Source organism: Haliotis asinina, chromosome 15 (genome assembly GCF_037392515.1).
Source record: "Haliotis asinina isolate JCU_RB_2024 chromosome 15, JCU_Hal_asi_v2, whole genome shotgun sequence".
NCBI lineage: Eukaryota > Metazoa > Mollusca > Gastropoda > Lepetellida > Haliotidae > Haliotis > Haliotis asinina.
In genome coordinates this window covers 45,265,626-45,284,594 of record NC_090294.1, presented here as the reverse complement: position 1 = coordinate 45,284,594, position 18,969 = coordinate 45,265,626, and the positions used below count along the sequence as shown (strand labels likewise).

The following is an 18,969-nucleotide window of genomic DNA, read 5'->3' as shown; positions in this document are numbered from 1 at the left end:
ACTGTACAATTTACACTGTTTCTTTTTTTTCTGTTTTACGCCGCACTAAACAGACACAGCAATGTTTATGTTATGTTCCAGCTATATGGCGGAATGGACAAGATATTCCAGTGATCAGCAACATGAGCATCGGTCTTCTCAAGTGGGATACGATGACATGATTGTGTCAACCAAGTCAGCGAGCTTGACCACCCGATCCCGTTAGTCACCCCAAAAAGTCATTGCATCATTGCAAAAAGCGAGTAGAGGAAATTTGGAAAAGGGACATTACTCTGTATGTCAATCAATTAGAAATCGGTTCTTCAGGATAAAATCAGAAAAACCTTTACGGATATGCGTTTCCTCATGCTATTTTCCAAGTATGAGGATGATTAACTGTTGACATATTTACGAGAAATATAACAAAATAACACGTCTTGACGATCCAGATTTTCTCCGGCCCGGCCCGGCCCGGGCGTTCTATTAACCGATCACGGTCTTCACTACGTGTTGGCAATGTTGAGGAAGCTCGTGCGGTGAATGCGAGTCCGTACACACACGGACGGCTCTGGACGGGCCGATGTTATCCGTGAGCTCTGAAATCTACACATGTCAATTTCACAGGTCAGTTAAGATGTCAATAAACGTACGTCGTATACAGGACATCGTTTAGACGATCGACGAGGCGATTGCTATTGCTAGTGACTTTACTTAATTGAAATCTATGAGAGAGTTGTGAATTTACTTTAGCTTATTTCTCCAAATTCACATGGTATTTGTCAAAATATTCTTTGTCGTTTGAAGCAGTTTGCTGTAAGTTACCAGTATGTGTTTACAGTAATGAGCGGCTGTGGGCATAATATAAACATGTATTATCTCTGGCCTAGTTTCAAAAAACGAAAGTAAAACTTGGTTTGTCCTACTTCGTCACAGTGCCCCATATTGCTTTGTATTACGTATTTCGCTGAGTATTAGATACATGGCACGTCTTAATCATTTCTTATTCGTTGGGATATAACAAACTATATGATCGAAGAATAAACATAATTAATGATCATTCACGAAAGAAATGAAAGAATGAATGACCCCGACATACACTAAGTGGCAACCGAATAATCATAAATATATTATTCTATGGTTTCTAAAATATAATGCCTTTTGGTGCAACTTAAAACTACATTTAATATGCATAATTAAAAACGAAATGAGTGAGTGGTTTAAATTTTCCGCTGCACTTAGCAATATCCCATTAATATCTCGATTTGGGACAACAGAAATGGGAACGTTTCACGGATGGTACCCATATGAGGAAGCCTTTTTCAGTACAGGCTCCATACACTAATTAATGCCAGTTTTCTTGAAAAACTTTTGTTTAACGTTACCAAATGCTGAAATTTTATGGCATTATCGTAATGTTGTCCATACTTGTTTCTGTGTTTCCAATCTACCCACTCTGAATTTACATTCCGACATAAATTGATATATGTTTTGTGAGAGTTTGTACTTACTTTAGCAATATCACCGCAATATTCAGAAATGGGTTTCACACACTCTACCTAGTGGGGAACTGAACCCGGGTCTTCGGCGTGACGGGTCAACGCTTTACCCACTATGCTACCCAGCCGCTCTTCTAAATGTATAATCTCGTGGGATTGGTAATATTCGCTAAGGGTCAGGTAATCGTGATCTTTTTTTATCTGAATTTATTTTTAAAATGTTTCAGAAGCGACTCTACATCAAAAATAATTTTAAAGACAATTACCAGGACTTAGTGATTTGAAATATTAGACATTCATAAAGACGTTTTACGATTTCGTTTGTATTTATTTATGTTTTCCGTTTTGCCGATCTGTCGCTAGTTGAGGATGGAGATGAGAAGCATAAAAATGCCGAAGGGTAAAATATATATACTACAGATCACGTGGACCTGGTTGATAAATATGGCGGGTCACGAGATGCTGTTTTCAAGTGGGAAGTCTATTTATATTTTGTGATATCAAAATGACATTACACATTCAAGCATCATCATCCGTGATTCAGCATCGTAACTATAGGATATTATAAGAATATGTAAAATTAAATTATGCCCGTCACTTGCTCTCCTCGTAAGCTATATAACTGTGTCCCTACATTATAATATTAGATACGAGAAAATACATTCCCCTAATAAATCACATATCACTTAACGACGCTACGTTCAGAGATCTATTCGGCATGCATGTCGTGAAGTTACAAGTGTAGCTCAATCATCTAATCGCTCGGGTAAGAACTATATTTCTGTATAGGCAAGGCTTTTAAAAGTAAGTTGATTTTCTACTTAGTAAATATCATGATTAAACTATCAGTTAAAATGTTAACGGTGCAGTAAGATAGCCCAGTGGTTAAAGCGTTCGCTCGTCACGCCGAAGAACCGGGTTCCCTTCCTCATATGGGTTAAATGTTTGAAACCCAGTTTTGATGACCCCATCCGTGGTATTCTTTGAATATTGCTAAAAGCGGCGTGAAACTAAACTCACTGACCTAAATGTTAAACTCGCATCGATACATTACACTATGTAGAAACATTGCTTGTTATTTAAAGGTTTGGCGCTGTAAGTTTCCCAAGGAAGGACATGATATATCTGTAGAATGACCACAGAGATATCACAGAGCAACATGGGGATACCATTTGACACAAAAATCAATAATACCCCTATGGACATCAACTGCAAAGATAACCATGATAACGGTCAAGACAAGGTAGGTCAAGGTCATCTGTTCAGTTATCTGCCATTGGTAATTGAAGCACTCATGTATTTTTTTCATCTTTCTATGATTGTTTATTGTGCTTATGTCAAGACTGAATTCGATGTTCTGACATATTCCTACACAGGATAGTGGAATCCAGACACCATCTTCAGCAGATTCTCTAAGACAGGTAAGTGATGGAATTTTGATATTCTGAAACGGGAGTGATGGCAAAATGTTCCAGAAAATAGAGTTACAAAATAAATTCTTCGTGACACAAAAGGAGAAGTATCTAACAGATATCATATATGGTCTCTGGTAATGACGTCAACGAAGTGAAGATTCGCCCTGGAATTGGCAACCCTTGCCTATCACTGGATCGTCTGGCCTAAACACTAGCATTTGCAGACCGCACTTAAATAGCTGGAATATTGCTTTGTGCATCTTTCAACTACATAGTAGACAAAATTATTAAAGTCAAAATGTTCCCCTAGAGTGTGTTTTGTTGAACAGGAACCAACCTACCCCGCCGTGAACGACATATCCAGCGGCAACAAGTTCAAGCATCATGGTGAGACACTAACTGTCCAATCATCAAGATGACTATTTCAAAATGCAAAATATGTCACGAAAAAGAATAAGGATTCATTTGATACCTTTTCTTTTAAATAAGAACAAAAACAAAATAATATATATGATGACTCGAGTAATATATGTATCATGAAAAAGAATAAGGATTCGTATGGTAAGAAAGAAAGAAAAGAAAACAAACAAACAAAGAAAAAAAAAACCAAACCCAAACCATCAAAGTTGCCAAGACGTTATTGTATTAATCCTTTGTGGTGGTCTTTTCGTGTGCGAGTGAGCGAGACGAGATTTGTCCACAGCGGACGATATCAGAAATGGGCTTCTCTGATTGTGGTCATTTTGGGAATCGAACTTGGGACCTTTGCGTGACTAGCGAACCGTGTAACCACTGGGCTACCCAATCGGCCCTGATGTTTTAGCCTTGCTGCTATTGTATTGTAATACTCATGATGAGACATTGATTCATTTACATTGTCCTTGCCAGTCATCCTTTGTTCGGGAAGTGGGACACGCGAAGCTGAAGCCATTCAAAGTAATCTGAATGTCGACACCGGCAAGGTGCCTATCTCGGTTTGCAATGGTAAGTTCTGGCACCCCAATTTGGACATAATAAAGTGGACTCTATATGTTTCCGCCCGCTTCCGAATGCAGCCGAGTAATAGTTTCATTATTTTCCTCCAGTATCAGGTGTTTTTGTGTTTGTTGTTTTGCAGACAGAACTGGAGTCTTCAACAACATTCCCCCCTCCGACACAGCGTTGTATATCGTGGTCGATTCTCCCATGTGTGACATTCTGATGAAAGGACGAAGACTGCCTGACTCTGTTTACGATTTCTTTGAAGGTGATCATATTAATGGATGTACATGTCGCATAGAAAACATTTCATTCGCGGATGGAGACCGTGGTTGCAGTAGCCAGGCATGCAGACTTGAACGAAGCATTAATTCGTGACTGATAACAAAATATTGGTTGCCCAAACAATCGAATGTACGAATACATTGGTAATTGAATACGACTTGCTAACTAAACAAGGCTATTGTGACACAACAATGACACACGGAATCGCATACACACGTACTTGCACACGCACATACATTCCGAGAGAACATGTGAGACCCACATGCAAGCCTCCTAATGTTCTGCTGCGGAAAAGACAAACGTGCAGACTAACGGAAGGTGTCCATTTTCATACCCCTGCGTTCAGGGGATAATTGTCTTCATGTTAAATTATCTGAAAGACTTGAGTCATCATCACTGAAAGAATCATCTGCATCTGAGATGCTGCCATCACTATCATAGCAACTGTCTTAGTCAGAATCTTGAGTTGTTTGGGCATCGCCATCCTTTGCCTCATATGCACGTAACTCTGTCTGCTCACCATCTCTGACTTTCTCAGATTTCGGGGGTTGGAGAACCCTCCTAAAACGTCTGAGTTTTGCTTTCGATCAGTGGTGAATCACAGGGGTCATTCTCTGTCAATTCAGAACTGACCAGTGACGTTACTGCTTACGATTTAGATAGTTATTTGTAACAACGTTGTCTGGTCCAGGCTCGACTAACTCGATGATTTACAGACCACCGCCACATAGCAGGAATACTGCCGAATGCGGCGAAAACTAAACTCATTCACGTATTCTTTTACGTACCACTGAAAAGACCCCTGAAGAATTGGTCTTCAGGAACCCATGCTCGTTTATCTACAGACCTCTACCTTAATGATGGAATATTGCTTAGCGTGGCGTTAATAAGCATGCAAGCAAACAAAGAGAGAGAGAGAGAGAGAGAGAGAGAGAGAGAGAGAGAGAGAGAGAGAGAGAGAGAGAGAGAGAGAGAGAGAGAGAGAGAGAGAGAGAGAGAGAGAGAGAGAGAGAGAGAGAGAGAGATGCGGTCATAACAGTGACCTTTGGAATATTCCAGAATTTCCGAAGTCTTCCAAGGTCTATTTGAAGAACGCACTCCCTCCACAGGAACACTGGCGATACGACGGTCTGCGGTGCCAGCTACCTCAAGACTGTGTCCGTGAATACAAGGAGGTCTTCATCTCATGTCGCCAGACACCCGACAGAGATGAGGGACATCGTCCAGGAGAATCAGAATCGGGTGCTGAGTCAATGGAGTCGGTAGCTAGTATCGATGACGATGTCGTTGATGAGGATGAGGATGAGGATGACAATGATGAAGAGGGGTCTGGTAAGCATTGATAGTCTTCCTGTTAAACTTGTCATGTGACCAAATGTTGATTCAGTTGGAAACGGACAGTGAACATGAAATAAGGAGAGATTTCTTATGTTATGGAGATTTATGTTCGTCCTAATCACAACATAACTTCTATGTCTGTGATCACAAGACAAAAAGGCAACTGATGACCATGTTTGAGCTTCTTACATGAAGATCCAGCTAATAAGTGATCTTCAGTAACCCATGCTTGTCGACTTAAGGGATCGGGTGGTCAGGCTCGCTGACATTGTTGATGCATGCCATCTTATTCTGACTGCATAGATCAGTGCATTGTTTAGTCGAGACTCTAATATTTCTAAACACCATCACAAAGCTGCAATATTGTTTATTGTCGCGTTAAACAACAAAACCATGTCATTCCACGTCTGCGTGTAAGTTTGTGAACATTGGTTACTGCACATTGAAAACTATTTTACAATTAGGAATGGATAACATGATGACATTATCTCTTATTACTAACTAAATGACCTCAGTCATCAGCGAACTATATAATATGTTCCAGAAGATGTCTTCCCCACGGAACATATTCAAATTGGTTCCAACTGTACAATGAACATCACACCTCATCCCTCGGGAGAACTGATGATGAGGCAAGATGGAACACAGAATACCATGAACGTGCAGATAGGTACCTTGATCTTTGATATTCCGATATTCCGCGACCATGTAGAGGTAACTATTGATGCTCTCCTAACCAACTTCACTCTAGAAAGTTCACGCGGACCCTCTCTACTCCATTTATGTATTAACATCTAAAACTATGATCTATGAATATATGGAAAAACACCTTACAATCGTGGTTTTATGTCTTTACATGTTTGTGTATACAATCTACATCTTGCCTGGTGAGATGAAATGTGGTTTACCGTCGGACTTGAGAATATTTTGCTCATATGACGACGTGCCTGCGTGTGTTTGTGTAACAGCTTGTTCTAGCCCAGATTTAAGATGGTGCTTATAGTGCCAGCTCAATGAGAATAATGCCGCAGTTAAGCATGAACACCCCACTCAGACACATTACACTGACTCCGAGCTGACCAGTCCTTGTTGTGCCCATTAACACCGAGCACCAGGCAGGGACGAACACGTATTCTTTCAACGTTTCGTTTGTTTGACTGGTTGAGGATCAAACCTGCGACGTCGTCTTGCCAGTACAGAGTCGACTGATGGTACTTAGAACGCATAGGTAAAACGGAAATCGCATTAGAATCCTGTACCTGTAATCAAGTGATGCTACTTAAAAATATTTCTGTGTGAAGAACAAATTAATTTTAGAATTAAGGCCCTTTGGAAAGATATTAATTTAGAATTAGGCTCTTTGGAAAGATATTGGTTTATTTGCAGACCAATACACGTGAATGACAGCAAAATGAAAGTCTTTCTTCTTTTTATATGTTATCAAGACATCATTGTTTTGTTAGTTCCTGGAGAAACTATGTCAAAGGTACTTGTGGTGATCAACGCTGAGCCTCTCGACCCTGACTTTGACCGACTTCTTCTGCGTGAAATGACTGGACAGATGGGTGTCATCAACATTAACCTCCAATCCCAGAATGCTCAGGTTGTCCGGTTTAGTCCAGGTTCGGTCATCGTTGAAATTGACCTAAAACCTGGACAGACGGTCGGACCTGAATGGATTAAAACACTACTGGGGAACCTGTTTAATAAGACAGTGAAGTCATGCATACCGACTGGCACAAATCTGAGAGTAGACATCAAGAGCAAAGTCTGCCTTCCTGTACAGAATCTGGAACCATACCGTAAGACGCTTTGTTTCTTGATATTCTTTTATAAACTGGAGAACAAAAGAAAGTTTGTGTTTCCATGTAACTGAAGACCGAAAAACCCTTGTTGAATTTAAATACAGTCAGGCCGCGTTAATCCGGACGCTTCTGTTTTTCATCAAAAACGTTCGGATAGTGAAACGTACGGACTACTGAAACGAACTTTTATGAACACAACTAATGTAGGGTTACTTCCCTTTGATATGGAAATGCAAAAATATACGAACGTATACAAGGTTCAAAAGACTTTATTTCAGTTTGTAGACATAATAACTTGAATATTCATATAATACCCAATCAATGCATACAATCATGTCTGGATAGATTATACATACACGTAACAAAACTCACTTGTGAAAGAAATCTACATGACGGTAACAGTTCTGAATGGTGGAGCTGTATGTATAATTAACCTTCACTCATTCCTGTAACATTGAAAATGATCTATGTCTGGGGAATTAAGTTACCTTGGATGCTCATTGGTCGTTGTATTTTAAGTGACAAGTGGCAAACTTATTCCGATTATTCCAAATTATACTTTTAAACACAAAACAGTGGAATATTTGATGGCTTTCTAAAATATCGCTGCGTTAAGATAGTTTTCAATTGAAATAAAAGTACACTATTTGCAGTTTCTTTCCTTTCCTAGTTTTATGTGATCTATGCTAAACTCAGTCAAGCTGTAATTCATAAGTTATTGAGTCTGATCAATATTGACAGGTAACAGTTTTTTATCATTAGAAATATACATTTTTCCAAAGAAAGTTATTTTTATAGTTACAGAGATGTCATCAAACATTCACGAGGGATGTGTGGCCAGACAGAAGGTAATGCTAAAATGCCTTGATCTTTTTTGAGTGTGCGAGTTGTATCTATGTATAAGTTCTCTCTGTTTGAGCGTAAAATTTGTGAGCGGTGTCAATTTATTTGAAAGATACAGCAAGTATGCGAAATTTGAAACACTGGCTGATTAAAGCTATTCTATGGATATCATACTCTTTTACATATTTTAACATAATCTTTTGAAAGAAAAGCACGTAAAATGTTAATCAACGGATGAAGCGTATTCAACACACATGTAAAAACATGAAATACCTTTGAGATAGCCCCTAGGGCCTGCTGGCATAAGTAGTCTCTTGTTTTCAGTAGCTTTTTGAATTCTTTCCCAAGCTTTGCCCGAACTAACCAGTAAACATGCTTTTCTGGATATCTACTGGGCCTCCCACAGAAGGTCCAGCAAGGCCGATGTGGGTTATTTTGACATATGCTATTGGCAGCAGTGTAAATTGTAGGGAAATAGTAGCAACTTTTCTTTTTATTTCCGACAGTATTATAGATCATCAAAGCTATTGTATGTGTCAGAGATTTATGTGTTTTACTATTCTTCATGAAGAAATATTGACTGTTTTTGCAGTACGAGGAACTCGCCAAAGAATTAGAGGAACTTAGGAAGTCAGATACTTGTAAGTTCACAGGGCTTTGCAATTCAAATTAAACGCAGACAGTTGTGGCTCACTCGTCTCAAGCTTAGCAGGATAGTCACAGGCGCTTATGATAGCAGGTTCGAATCCAAGTACGTTTCCATACTTGCATGCAAGGTACATACGCACGCACGCACGCACGCACGCACGCACGCACGCACGCACACACATACTTGCAATAGTTAATATGCATCCAAACTAAATGTAATGTTTACTCTTAGCAACAACTGCAGTATTGCAGTAAGATTAGAAATGGACCTACTAATTCGTTTAACACGTTCCTCTTTTCAGCAGGTCAGAGGTTGTCAGTACACGTCATATCCGGCGACATCACAACGGAGAAGGTAGACCTTTTTGTTTTGTGCATATTACATCACCCAGCAATATTACATCTATCTGGTCTGTAAACAAGCTTGACCAAACAATCCAGTGCTTGATTTCATGATGATCTATCTACACCAACTTGGATGTAATGACGTGCATTATTACCAGTAAGTGAGTATGGTTTTGCGCCGCTTGTAGTAATATTCCAGCAATACCACCGCGGGATAAACCAGAAATGCGCTTCACACATTGTACGTACGTGGGGAATCAAACCCGGGTCTTCGGCGTGACGAGAGAGTGCGTTAACCACTAGGGCTCTCCGCTGCTTGCACATATCAACCAGGTCACCTTCCTTACCACTCGTGTACCGATGGCCAGGGCTTGATACCCTACAAGGGTACACTGTATGGCATTGGGAATTATTGTTAAAAGTGGTGTAAAACTAAACTCGCTGACTCACTGACCGTCCGGGCACACCAGTCAGCTTTGCTACAAACCTGACCAAATCTAATACCTCTGTCTTTAGTCAGTTTATATCGGTATTTGGAAATATAAAGGGCGGTCGTGAGGGAGTGTAGTTTTACGCTGCTTTTAGCAATTTTCCAGCAATATGTCTGTTGGAGACACCAGAAATAGCTTCACACATTGTACCCAAGTGAAGAATGGAAGAACTCGGATCTGAGCTGCTAGGCTAGATGATGATAGACGTTCTTGAACAGTTAGGCGTATCTTGCCCTACCGGTGTGAGCTGTCACAGATATGGAAAGGAAAGTCACTTGTTCACAAGAGTGAGTGAGTTTAGTTTTACGCCGCACTCAGCAATATTCCAGCTATATGGCGGCGGTCTGTAAATAGTCGAGTCTGGACCCGACAATCCAGTGATCAGCTACATGGACATCGTTCGGCGCAATTGGGAACCGATGACATGTGTCAACCAAGTCAGCGAGCCTGACCACCCGATCCCGTTAGTCGCCTCTTACGACAAGCTTAGTCGCCTGTTATGGCAAGCATGGGTTGCCGAAGGCCTACTCTACCCCTGACCTTCTCGGGTATGTTCACAAGAAATCATGTGATGTCGTCAAAACATGGACTATGGCTGAAGATTTACAGAGACTTTAAAAGTGAAATTTAGTTCACGGTCTGTGGGAATTTCTGCCGTAGCGCGCATTAACGCACAGAGACACAGTTGTCATGGCCGCTGAATTGTTTTACCCAGAATTACGTCCTTTTGGCATGGCAAGGATTCGAATAGAGTTCGCCCTGATTGTGTCTTCTATTTATAAGGGCTATGCCCGTGCTTGTGTGGGTTTAGAATGTTGTAAACGCGTGAATTTGTGCATCGAGTGGGGATTTCCTCAACATAAAGACATTACTGACAGACTGATATTATTTAGGAAAGTTCAACAAAACACTAACACACCCAGACCCACTCACTCATTCACACATAAAACCCACTCATTCACACACCCAAACCATCTTACTCGTACATTCAAACCAACGCAAGCACACACCCGTACTCACTCACACATCCAAACCCACTCACTCACTCACCCAGTACCCATTCCATTATTTCAGGGCTGTATTTTCTTTAGTATTCCTACAAATGTATAAACCTAACGCTTTAATGTCTTCACCTAGACGGACGCTATAGTGAACTCAACAAACACGAAGCTAAAACTGTCAGAGGGGAAACTGTCAAAGAGCATCCTGAAAGCTGGTGGGCCATCGATCCAGAAGGAGTGCAGTACCCAGTACCCAGCAGGACTAGAGACAGGTGTTGTAGGCAAAACAGGTGGTGGCTCTCTCGCGTGCGAAAACATTTATCATGTCGTTCTTCCTAACATCTGGAACAACTATGGAAAGGTTGTATATGAGGTATGTGAAAATGTAGTTAGAACACGTGTGTGCGTGTGCGTGTGCGTGTGCGCGTGCGTGTGCGTGTGCGTGTGCGTGTGCGTGTGTGCATGCGTGTGTGCAGTGAGAATATACAGTAAACTTGTTAGTTCTGTCCATTGCTGTACATACGTATGTAAGAATGTAGTATGATCACATATTTATATAGAGCACATGTAAGTAGAGCTATATATGTCGTCTGAACGTATTTAATATGAGCATATATGTAGGTAGAGCATATGCCAGGAGAGCTATGTATATGTCGTCTGAACGTATGTAATATGAGCATATATGTAGGTAGAGCATATGCCAGGAGAGCTATGTATATGTCGTCTGAACGTATGTAATATGAGCATATATGTAGGTAGAGCATATGCCAGGAGAGCTATGTATATGTCGTCTGAACGTATGTAATATGAGCATATATGTAGGTAGAGCGTATGCCAGGAGAGCTATGTATATGTCGTTTGAACGTATGTAATATGAGCATATATGTAGGGAGAGCATATGCCAGGAGAGCTATGTATATGTCGTTTGAACGTATGTAATATGAGCATTTATGTAGGGAGAGCATATGCCAGGAGAGCTATGTATATGTCGTTTGAACGTATGTAATATGAGCATATATGTAGGGAGAGCATATGCCAGGAGAGCTATGTATATGTCGTTTGAACGTATGTAATATGAGCATATATGTAGGGAGAGCATATGCCAGGAGAGCTATGTATATGTCGTCTGAACGTATGTAATATGAGCATATATGTAGGTAGAGCATATGCCAGGAGAGCTATGTATATGTCGTTTGAACGTATGTAATATGAGCATTTATGTAGGTAGAGCATATGCCAGGAGAGCTATGTATATGTCGTTTGAACATGTAGTATAAGCATACGTAGGTAGAGTGAGTGGGTGAGTTTAGTATTACGCCGCACTCAGCAATATTCCAGCTATATGGCGGCGGTCTGTAAATAATCGAGTCTGGACCAGACAATCCAGTGATCAACAACATGAGCATCGATCGGCGCAAAGGGGAACCGATGACCGAACCCGGTCCCGTTAGTCTCCTCTTACGACAAGCATAGTCGCCTTTTATGGCAAGTATGGGTTGCTGAAGGCCTATTCTACCCAGCTCCTTCACGGGTCCATATGTGTGTTGAGCATACGTAGTATGAACACATGTAGGTAGAGCATATGTAGTAAGAGAGTATGTAAGAAGAACATGTAGGAATAGCATATGTATATGCCGTTTGAGCAGATGCATATGCTTATATAAACTAAGTGCATATAGTTATAGCATACATCGTTGGTGCATGTGGATGCAGAGCATATGTATGATGTAGCTTTTAGAGAATATGCATATGCGGTTGAGGCAAACGTATAATTAGTTGCAGCATACGAACATGACATATATACAGGATTATGAAAACTGACTCTAAAATAACTGGACGAACACACTTTCTCCGGTGTTAACGCTATCTCGCAATGAAACGGTACAGTAATATCTCAGTAAGCAGAGACAAAACATGACAGGGACGTTAACATACTCGTTCCTTGAAAGCCACACCCTGCAAAGAACAACCTCTGAAAATTGTTTCAAGTTAACTTAAACAATGAAACATTAAAGGGACAATTACTCAAATTAGTCTGATTAGTTGTTAAGGCCTTGTTTCCATGTTCTATGAGTTTCAATGTAAGTATCTATTTTGATATATTTTTGAAAATACAAAATACGTCATGTGTAGGTATCTACAGTAAAGTTAGTAAACGATAACGTTTGAACTTGCATCACTCGCATTACTAGCATCTCTTGCATTACTCGCATTACTAGCATCTGTTGCATCACATTACTTGCATCACTAGCATTACTAGCATCACTCGCATTGCTTTCATTACTCGCATCACCACTCGCATTACTTGCATTATTCTGCAGTGTTTCCGAAGCATCATCACCAAGATCCTGCAACAGGCGGACAGTGATGGCCAGCGCGTCATCAGCATTCCTCCTATAGGCACCGGGGAACGTCATTACAAGCCTGACATTGTCGCTGACATCATGTTCGACGTGTGTCGCCGCTTCAGATCAAAATCACTGACGCACGTTCGACTGGTTGTAATGCCTGAATTTGCTGAAGTACATAAGGTGAGACAGACATGCAAACCTTCATCTTTCAATGTCACACATTTTCAATGTCACATATTCTCTATGGGGTTCGCTTGAAATAATGTTCGGCCAATAAATCGCATAGGAGTCGCATTAATTCAACGTCGCATTAATTCAACGTCGCATTCAAACCTTTTCATTTGGTAATGCAATCTAAATACGTAATTTGGGGGAAAGTTATATGGCAGCCTTCATGAGGGCTTACGTGGGACCTGCCTGCCCCTGCAGGGGGCCTGCTGTTCAGTATATGTGAATGGATTATCAAATATTAGCGATGTGATCATGTGTCCGCAAAGTCTATATGAAGTGAATTTCAGTGGCATTCATCTGGACACATTCTCTTGATTTTCACAAGGCATTCATGGCTGTATCCAAGACATATGAACATGAACATTCACACACTGAAAAGGCACCAATGACATCTGAACTGTCCGCTTCTTCATCTAAGGCCTTTATACCTGACGGCAAACAGACAGGTAAAGGTACCCACATCGTCTTTCTTTATGATTGTTAAGATGGAGATGTTTTTATTATATTTGCTAATAGTGTATTCAAAGAACGCCATACTGTCATACATTAAAAAAAGTATATTTGACATTTAACATTTATCAATGCATCACATCTCAAATGAATGGTCTAATATTGTTTGTTTCGAAATTTACTTATTTATTTGAATTTACATTCATAATATATACTTTACAACATATACTAAAATGGATAGAAATATCTATATGTTTGGTAGTACTGGAAATAATATGTTTGGGTTCATAGTCTCTTGATAGAAGTATTGGGGTTTTAACGATAAAATAACGTGAGGTAGTTTACTTGCAGAGGTCAAAGGCGTGATTGAGGTCATTCCACACACTGGAGACATTACTGCACTTGAGGTCAGTTTCTTGGATCTTAGCAGGGTTAGCCTACGGTCACCTTGTCGAAGAATCGAATCCTAAGACCATGATCTACATTCATCTTAGCAGTAAGGTGTGATTGCGAGTATCACCGCCATTAATATTGGTACTCAGGCAAATGAGTGAGCGAGTGAGTTTAACCTTACACCCCACAGCAAGTGGTTGGAAAAATGGGCTCCACACATTGTACCCACGTTGGAAATCCAGTCTTTCGCGCGACGGGCGAACGCTGTGACTGGTAGATTACCCCCACCAGAACTCAAATGAATGGAAGCTACAAATTCAAATACCAGTGCTCGCGAAACAGTTTCGGTAATAACACAGGCAATTTTAAAATTAAATTATGATGTAAGTTTGTTTTTAAAGAATTGTTGCCACGAAGTTTTAAAAGGGTCGTTGACAATCGTGTTTCAGGTTGACGCCGTTGTTAGTTCCACGAATCCATATCTGAACCTGAGGAATGGGGTCTTGTCTATGGCCATCTTAAAGAAAGCAAAGGGTGTCATTGAGGAAGAGCTCAGGGCGAACTACCCCGACGGAATAACTGAAGGGCAGGTCGCCTTCACTAGTGGTGGACAAAGCCAATGGAAGCAGCTCTACTTTACAGTTTTGAGGCAATGGGAGGATTCAGAAGAACTGAAAAATGTATGTTGAATCCCGACTTTGCAAACACTTGTCCTTACAGTCATATTTTTTCAAAGTCAACGATCGAAACTTACTATCCTTAACAATGGTCCAGTAGGCTCTCCATGTGTCTATCTGGACAAGACCTGATCCGAACCCTTGACCCTGACCCTAACCTGATCTGACCCTCACCCTGACCCCAACTAACTTTAACATAGTTAGGAGTACACTTTTGTGAACCAGCATTAAATGGGTACCAGCATAATAATTAATACGTCATCCGAACGAATTGAATTTCCTGGGGCTCGAAAAATGATAGTTGCAGAGTCTCATACTGTCAATAAAACAATGTTTTCCTTTCTGTTAAAGATTAATAATTATCGTTCATAGTACCGGCGAGAAGATCTAATGGACACCTGTTCTGGATGACTCTTCTGGATTGTAGTCGGAATTGTATGGCCTCTGGTTTTTAGGAGAGATCTCATACGGATGAGGAAGGGTTACCCTTATATTTGTGAACGTGGTCAAGGAAAATTCAAATATACTGAGGGGAGCAAATAAGGGATCATATCAAAGCACAAGTGTTCCTTTTTCCCCAGGTGTTCTTCAGAAACGTTGTATTGCAGAGAGGAAGACAACTGGAACACTTGTGCTTTGATATGATCCCTTATTTGTTTTCCTCAGTGCATGTTTTAAATTTAAGCTTCCATTTCATTTTTAAGATCATCATTCTTGAGTTTGCACATGAATATCATACTATATGTTTCAGTCATTCTTCCAAGTGATCATGAAGTGTCTTCAGTTGGCAAGCGAGTCTCAGCTTGTTTCTATCGCCTTCCCACTACTTGGCACCAAGAGGCACGACTATCCTCCTGATCTGGTGACAGAATGGCTGACTGAGGCAGTACGTCGTTATGGGGAGTCGAATCCGGAAACATCTGTGTTTAAAGCTTTCATCGTGGTGAGACCGGAAGACCAAATCAGTGCCCCACATAATTAGCATATCACGTGGTGTAACTAGTCCGTTCTCATACTTGCTGGCAAATGATGTTTCTTTAAAGATGCAAAATTCCATCTATATGAGAGCAACTTGTAGGTAATCAAGTCTGGACCACACAAACCAGTGATCAGCAGCAAGCGCGTCGATCTACGCAACTGGGATACGATATCAGGTGTCAGCCAGCCTGAACACCCGATCCTGTTTGTCACCTCTTACGACAAGCATGGGTCGCAGAAGACAACAGTGTTTTCTTTTTTTCAGATAGTTGTGTGAAATATTCTAGTAGAGGTACAGCGGAATATGCTTAGTATTTTCTCGAACACCTGGTGTCATCACTGATTTTCAGAGATCCATTTATGCAAGCATCGTTCCATTTTGTAATACCTAACGGAACCTGTCTCGACAGATTTGCAGTCAGTGTGACTGACGCTTTCTTTCGTAATCATTACAGGTATCCATGAAATACCTGCAACAGTGTGGAAATATGCCAATGTATACCTTGAGTGAGTGAGTGAGTGAGTGAGTGAGTGAAAGAGTGAGTTTTTACACCTCACGTTTTGGATATATTGTGATGTAAAATGTTTTGATGTTAACATGCTTTAGTGTACGCCAAATTCATCAATATTCCAGCTATATGGCAGTAGGCTATAAATAGTCGAGTCTGGACCAGACAATCCAGTGATCAACAATTCGAAACCGATAATATGTTTCAACCAAGTCAGCAAGCCTGACCACCCGATCCCGTTAGTCGCCACTTACGACAAACATGGGTTACTGAAGATCAGTTGTAACCCGGATCTTCACGGGTCGTTGACGTTTTAAACACAAACCGAAACATGGGTCGCATTTACCTGTTCAGACAATGACCTACTTTTCAGCCGATCCGAATTTTCTCGCATGAAAGTGAAAATAGACATCACACACAACTCTGGTTACAAGGAATTCCTTGTTTCGCAAGAAAATGGCATTTACAAATGAATGTAATTTTAAACTCTGATAACACCGTATTTCTATCGCTTAAGACGAGGTTTCGGCAGCATGACCTTAACTATGACGACAGAGACTGTCCCTATTTGATGAGGTCGTAAAATTGTTCAGAATGCATCTGGCACACTGGTGACACCTGTATTGTTTTCGCTTATTGTGTGTAGTTTTGTAACGCACTTTGGGATTGATTGATTGACATTGAGATTGATCAATTCCGTACCAGATCGCCAAACTTATCTAGCGGCAGAGCCTCGTTTCGAGATTTCCACGATTACCAGGTTTCCGTTTGTCAGAGCTCGCTGTACAACATGTTTGCAAGGAGTAGAAGGTTGTTGTTTACATGTATCAAATCAAAGCAATTAATATTTATGTATCCAGTTAACTGAATTAGTCTGAAAATCTTGACTGTTTATTGCACTAAGTTGCGCAATAGGATAGGGCGTGTTAATTGACACAGATCTAACGGCCGAAAGGGACGAAAGCATAATGTAATGTAGAAAGTGGTTAAATGTAGCATATGTTATATTTGGGATTACGCTTTCTGGGGTAGCCTAGTGGTTAAAAGCAATCCCTCGCCACGCCGAAGATCCGGGTTCGATTCCCCACATGTGTACAATGTATGAAGACCATTTCTGGTGTCCCCTGCCTTGATATTGCTGGAATATTGTTAAAAGCAGCGCAAAACTAAACTCAATCACTAGTAACTGACTAATTCGTTGTTGTGCGAAACTAGTTAGGCAATAGAAAGTGTACAGCCATGTTTTATGGAGAGTGGAAATGAAAAACACAAGCAATTGTTATTCGTTGGCGATACATAAGATACCACTCTCACGGAACTTTTTACATTCAATCTGTTTGCAAAGTGTGGGCCAGTTTTCACGTATATACTTTCTTATTCTTATTGTTTATTTTATTATTATCTTCTCGTCATGGTATATGTGAATTTTTAGTTGAAAATTCATTTAGAACAGGGGTTTATAAGGGGCGACACTTTATGTCCGGTTCATTTTATACTGTATGAAATATTACCCCAACCTTTATTACGTTTTACATGAAAGATAAACACTTGAAAGATAATAAATATATGTATGTTGACCGGTCTGTAGTCTTGTCAGTTACAAAACAAGAATTCAAACCCTCTCCTTGTCACATGTTTGACGTATCTAGTCTGTGACATGAAAATATTGTGCAGGAAATACACTAAACTGCACTGAACAGCGTCAGTAACGCATCAGTAATCAATCTTGAAATGTCACAAAAACGGCTTGAGCATTTAGAATAGGAATGGATGGACTATTAAGAAAGAAAACCGGCCTGATTTTTCACAACGGACTGAAGTTTTTACTCGAATTTCAAACTAAATTTGGCAATTTTGAAACAGCTTAATTCTAACTCAACTGAAGTTATCTATCCACCACTCAGCCTACTATGTTTGTGTTTAATAACAATTTCAGTTCATTCTGGGACATGCCGTTTCTCAAATTTGAGCAAAAACACTTAAGTCAAATGTCAGACTTTAATTTGTGTCGAGAAACACCACACAATGACTATATTTACGTCATTAATGTATGGCACATGGGGACACATGGGGACAAAATAGAAATTCAATATCGGGTATATCCACCATTGGCTGCAACACTATGTTCTCATAGACCCAACGAGTGTTTGAATAGTGGAAGATAGCATTCCGCACCTGACGCCGTGCATCTTCAAGGTGGCAACAAATAATCAGGCGACCCTGGCAAGGTGTCATCGCACGACATTGACCCATGGTGGTTCCTGTCTGTTGGTCATGTGTCATTGCAACCCTGCGCATGTCAAGTTGAAGCATGCCCACAGTCTAGGTACACTTAGAATCAGCACTTTTCGTTAAACTCTACCGCCAACAAAACCTTATGGAGGTCGCGTCAGGTAAACTTTGAAATTGACCAATCAGAACACAAGTTACCAAATAGTGAAAGTGGACATTCGCACATACCCTTGGAACTTTTTATCTCGAAAAGTTCGTACCCGAACGATTCCGAATGCTATTTAGCGTACGATCGCTTCCAGGCGTTGCACACGGCGCACGTTACAACCATGACAACGGTGAGTAAACAGTCGCTGAAAATAGTGTTTGGGTAATATTCAAGGGTGTCATATTGAGGAAATATTAGCTAATGGTAACCATGTCAACAGAAACCCAAAAGCGTATATACTGCAGGTCAAATAACTGTGTTAATTGCGGATTTTTTTATTGTGGAGAGATCTGTGTCAGTGACCTGGATATTTTGA

The 18,969-nt window shown here is 40.5% G+C and overlaps 1 protein-coding gene across 2 annotated transcripts; it reads left to right on the top strand.

Annotated features, from left to right (window-relative positions):
• The first annotated feature begins 464 nt into the window (after positions 1-464).
• Positions 465-17,796, top strand: LOC137265964 (protein mono-ADP-ribosyltransferase PARP9-like). Of its 2 annotated transcripts, none has more exons than XM_067801451.1 (18): positions 465-603; positions 2,561-2,718; positions 2,852-2,896; positions 3,220-3,277; positions 3,779-3,874; positions 4,008-4,136; positions 5,213-5,485; positions 6,036-6,161; positions 6,955-7,293; positions 8,095-8,144; positions 8,732-8,780; positions 9,090-9,142; positions 10,761-10,997; positions 12,946-13,155; positions 13,532-13,652; positions 14,008-14,063; positions 14,499-14,729; positions 15,478-17,796. In XM_067801451.1, the coding sequence occupies exons 2-18, from the start codon at positions 2,608-2,610 to the stop codon at positions 15,706-15,708; spliced, it is 2,415 nt and encodes an 804-aa protein (XP_067657552.1). In that variant the 5' UTR covers positions 465-603; positions 2,561-2,607; the 3' UTR covers positions 15,709-17,796. The 2 variants fall into 2 exon arrangements, with proteins under 2 accessions (XP_067657552.1, XP_067657553.1); XM_067801452.1 differs by having other exon boundaries at positions 485-603; positions 6,039-6,161.
• The last annotated feature ends 1,173 nt before the right edge of the window (positions 17,797-18,969 follow it).

Coding starts and splice junctions, on each gene's coding strand:
- LOC137265964 (XM_067801451.1), top strand. CDS start 2,608: ATGACCACAGAGATATCACAGAGCAACATGGGGATACCATTTGACACA. Junction 13,156..13,531: donor AATTTGCTGAAGTACATAAG/GTGAGACAGACA, acceptor GATTTTCACAAG/GCATTCATGGCTGTATCCAA. Junction 14,064..14,498: donor GAGACATTACTGCACTTGAG/GTCAGTTTCTTG, acceptor ATCGTGTTTCAG/GTTGACGCCGTTGTTAGTTC.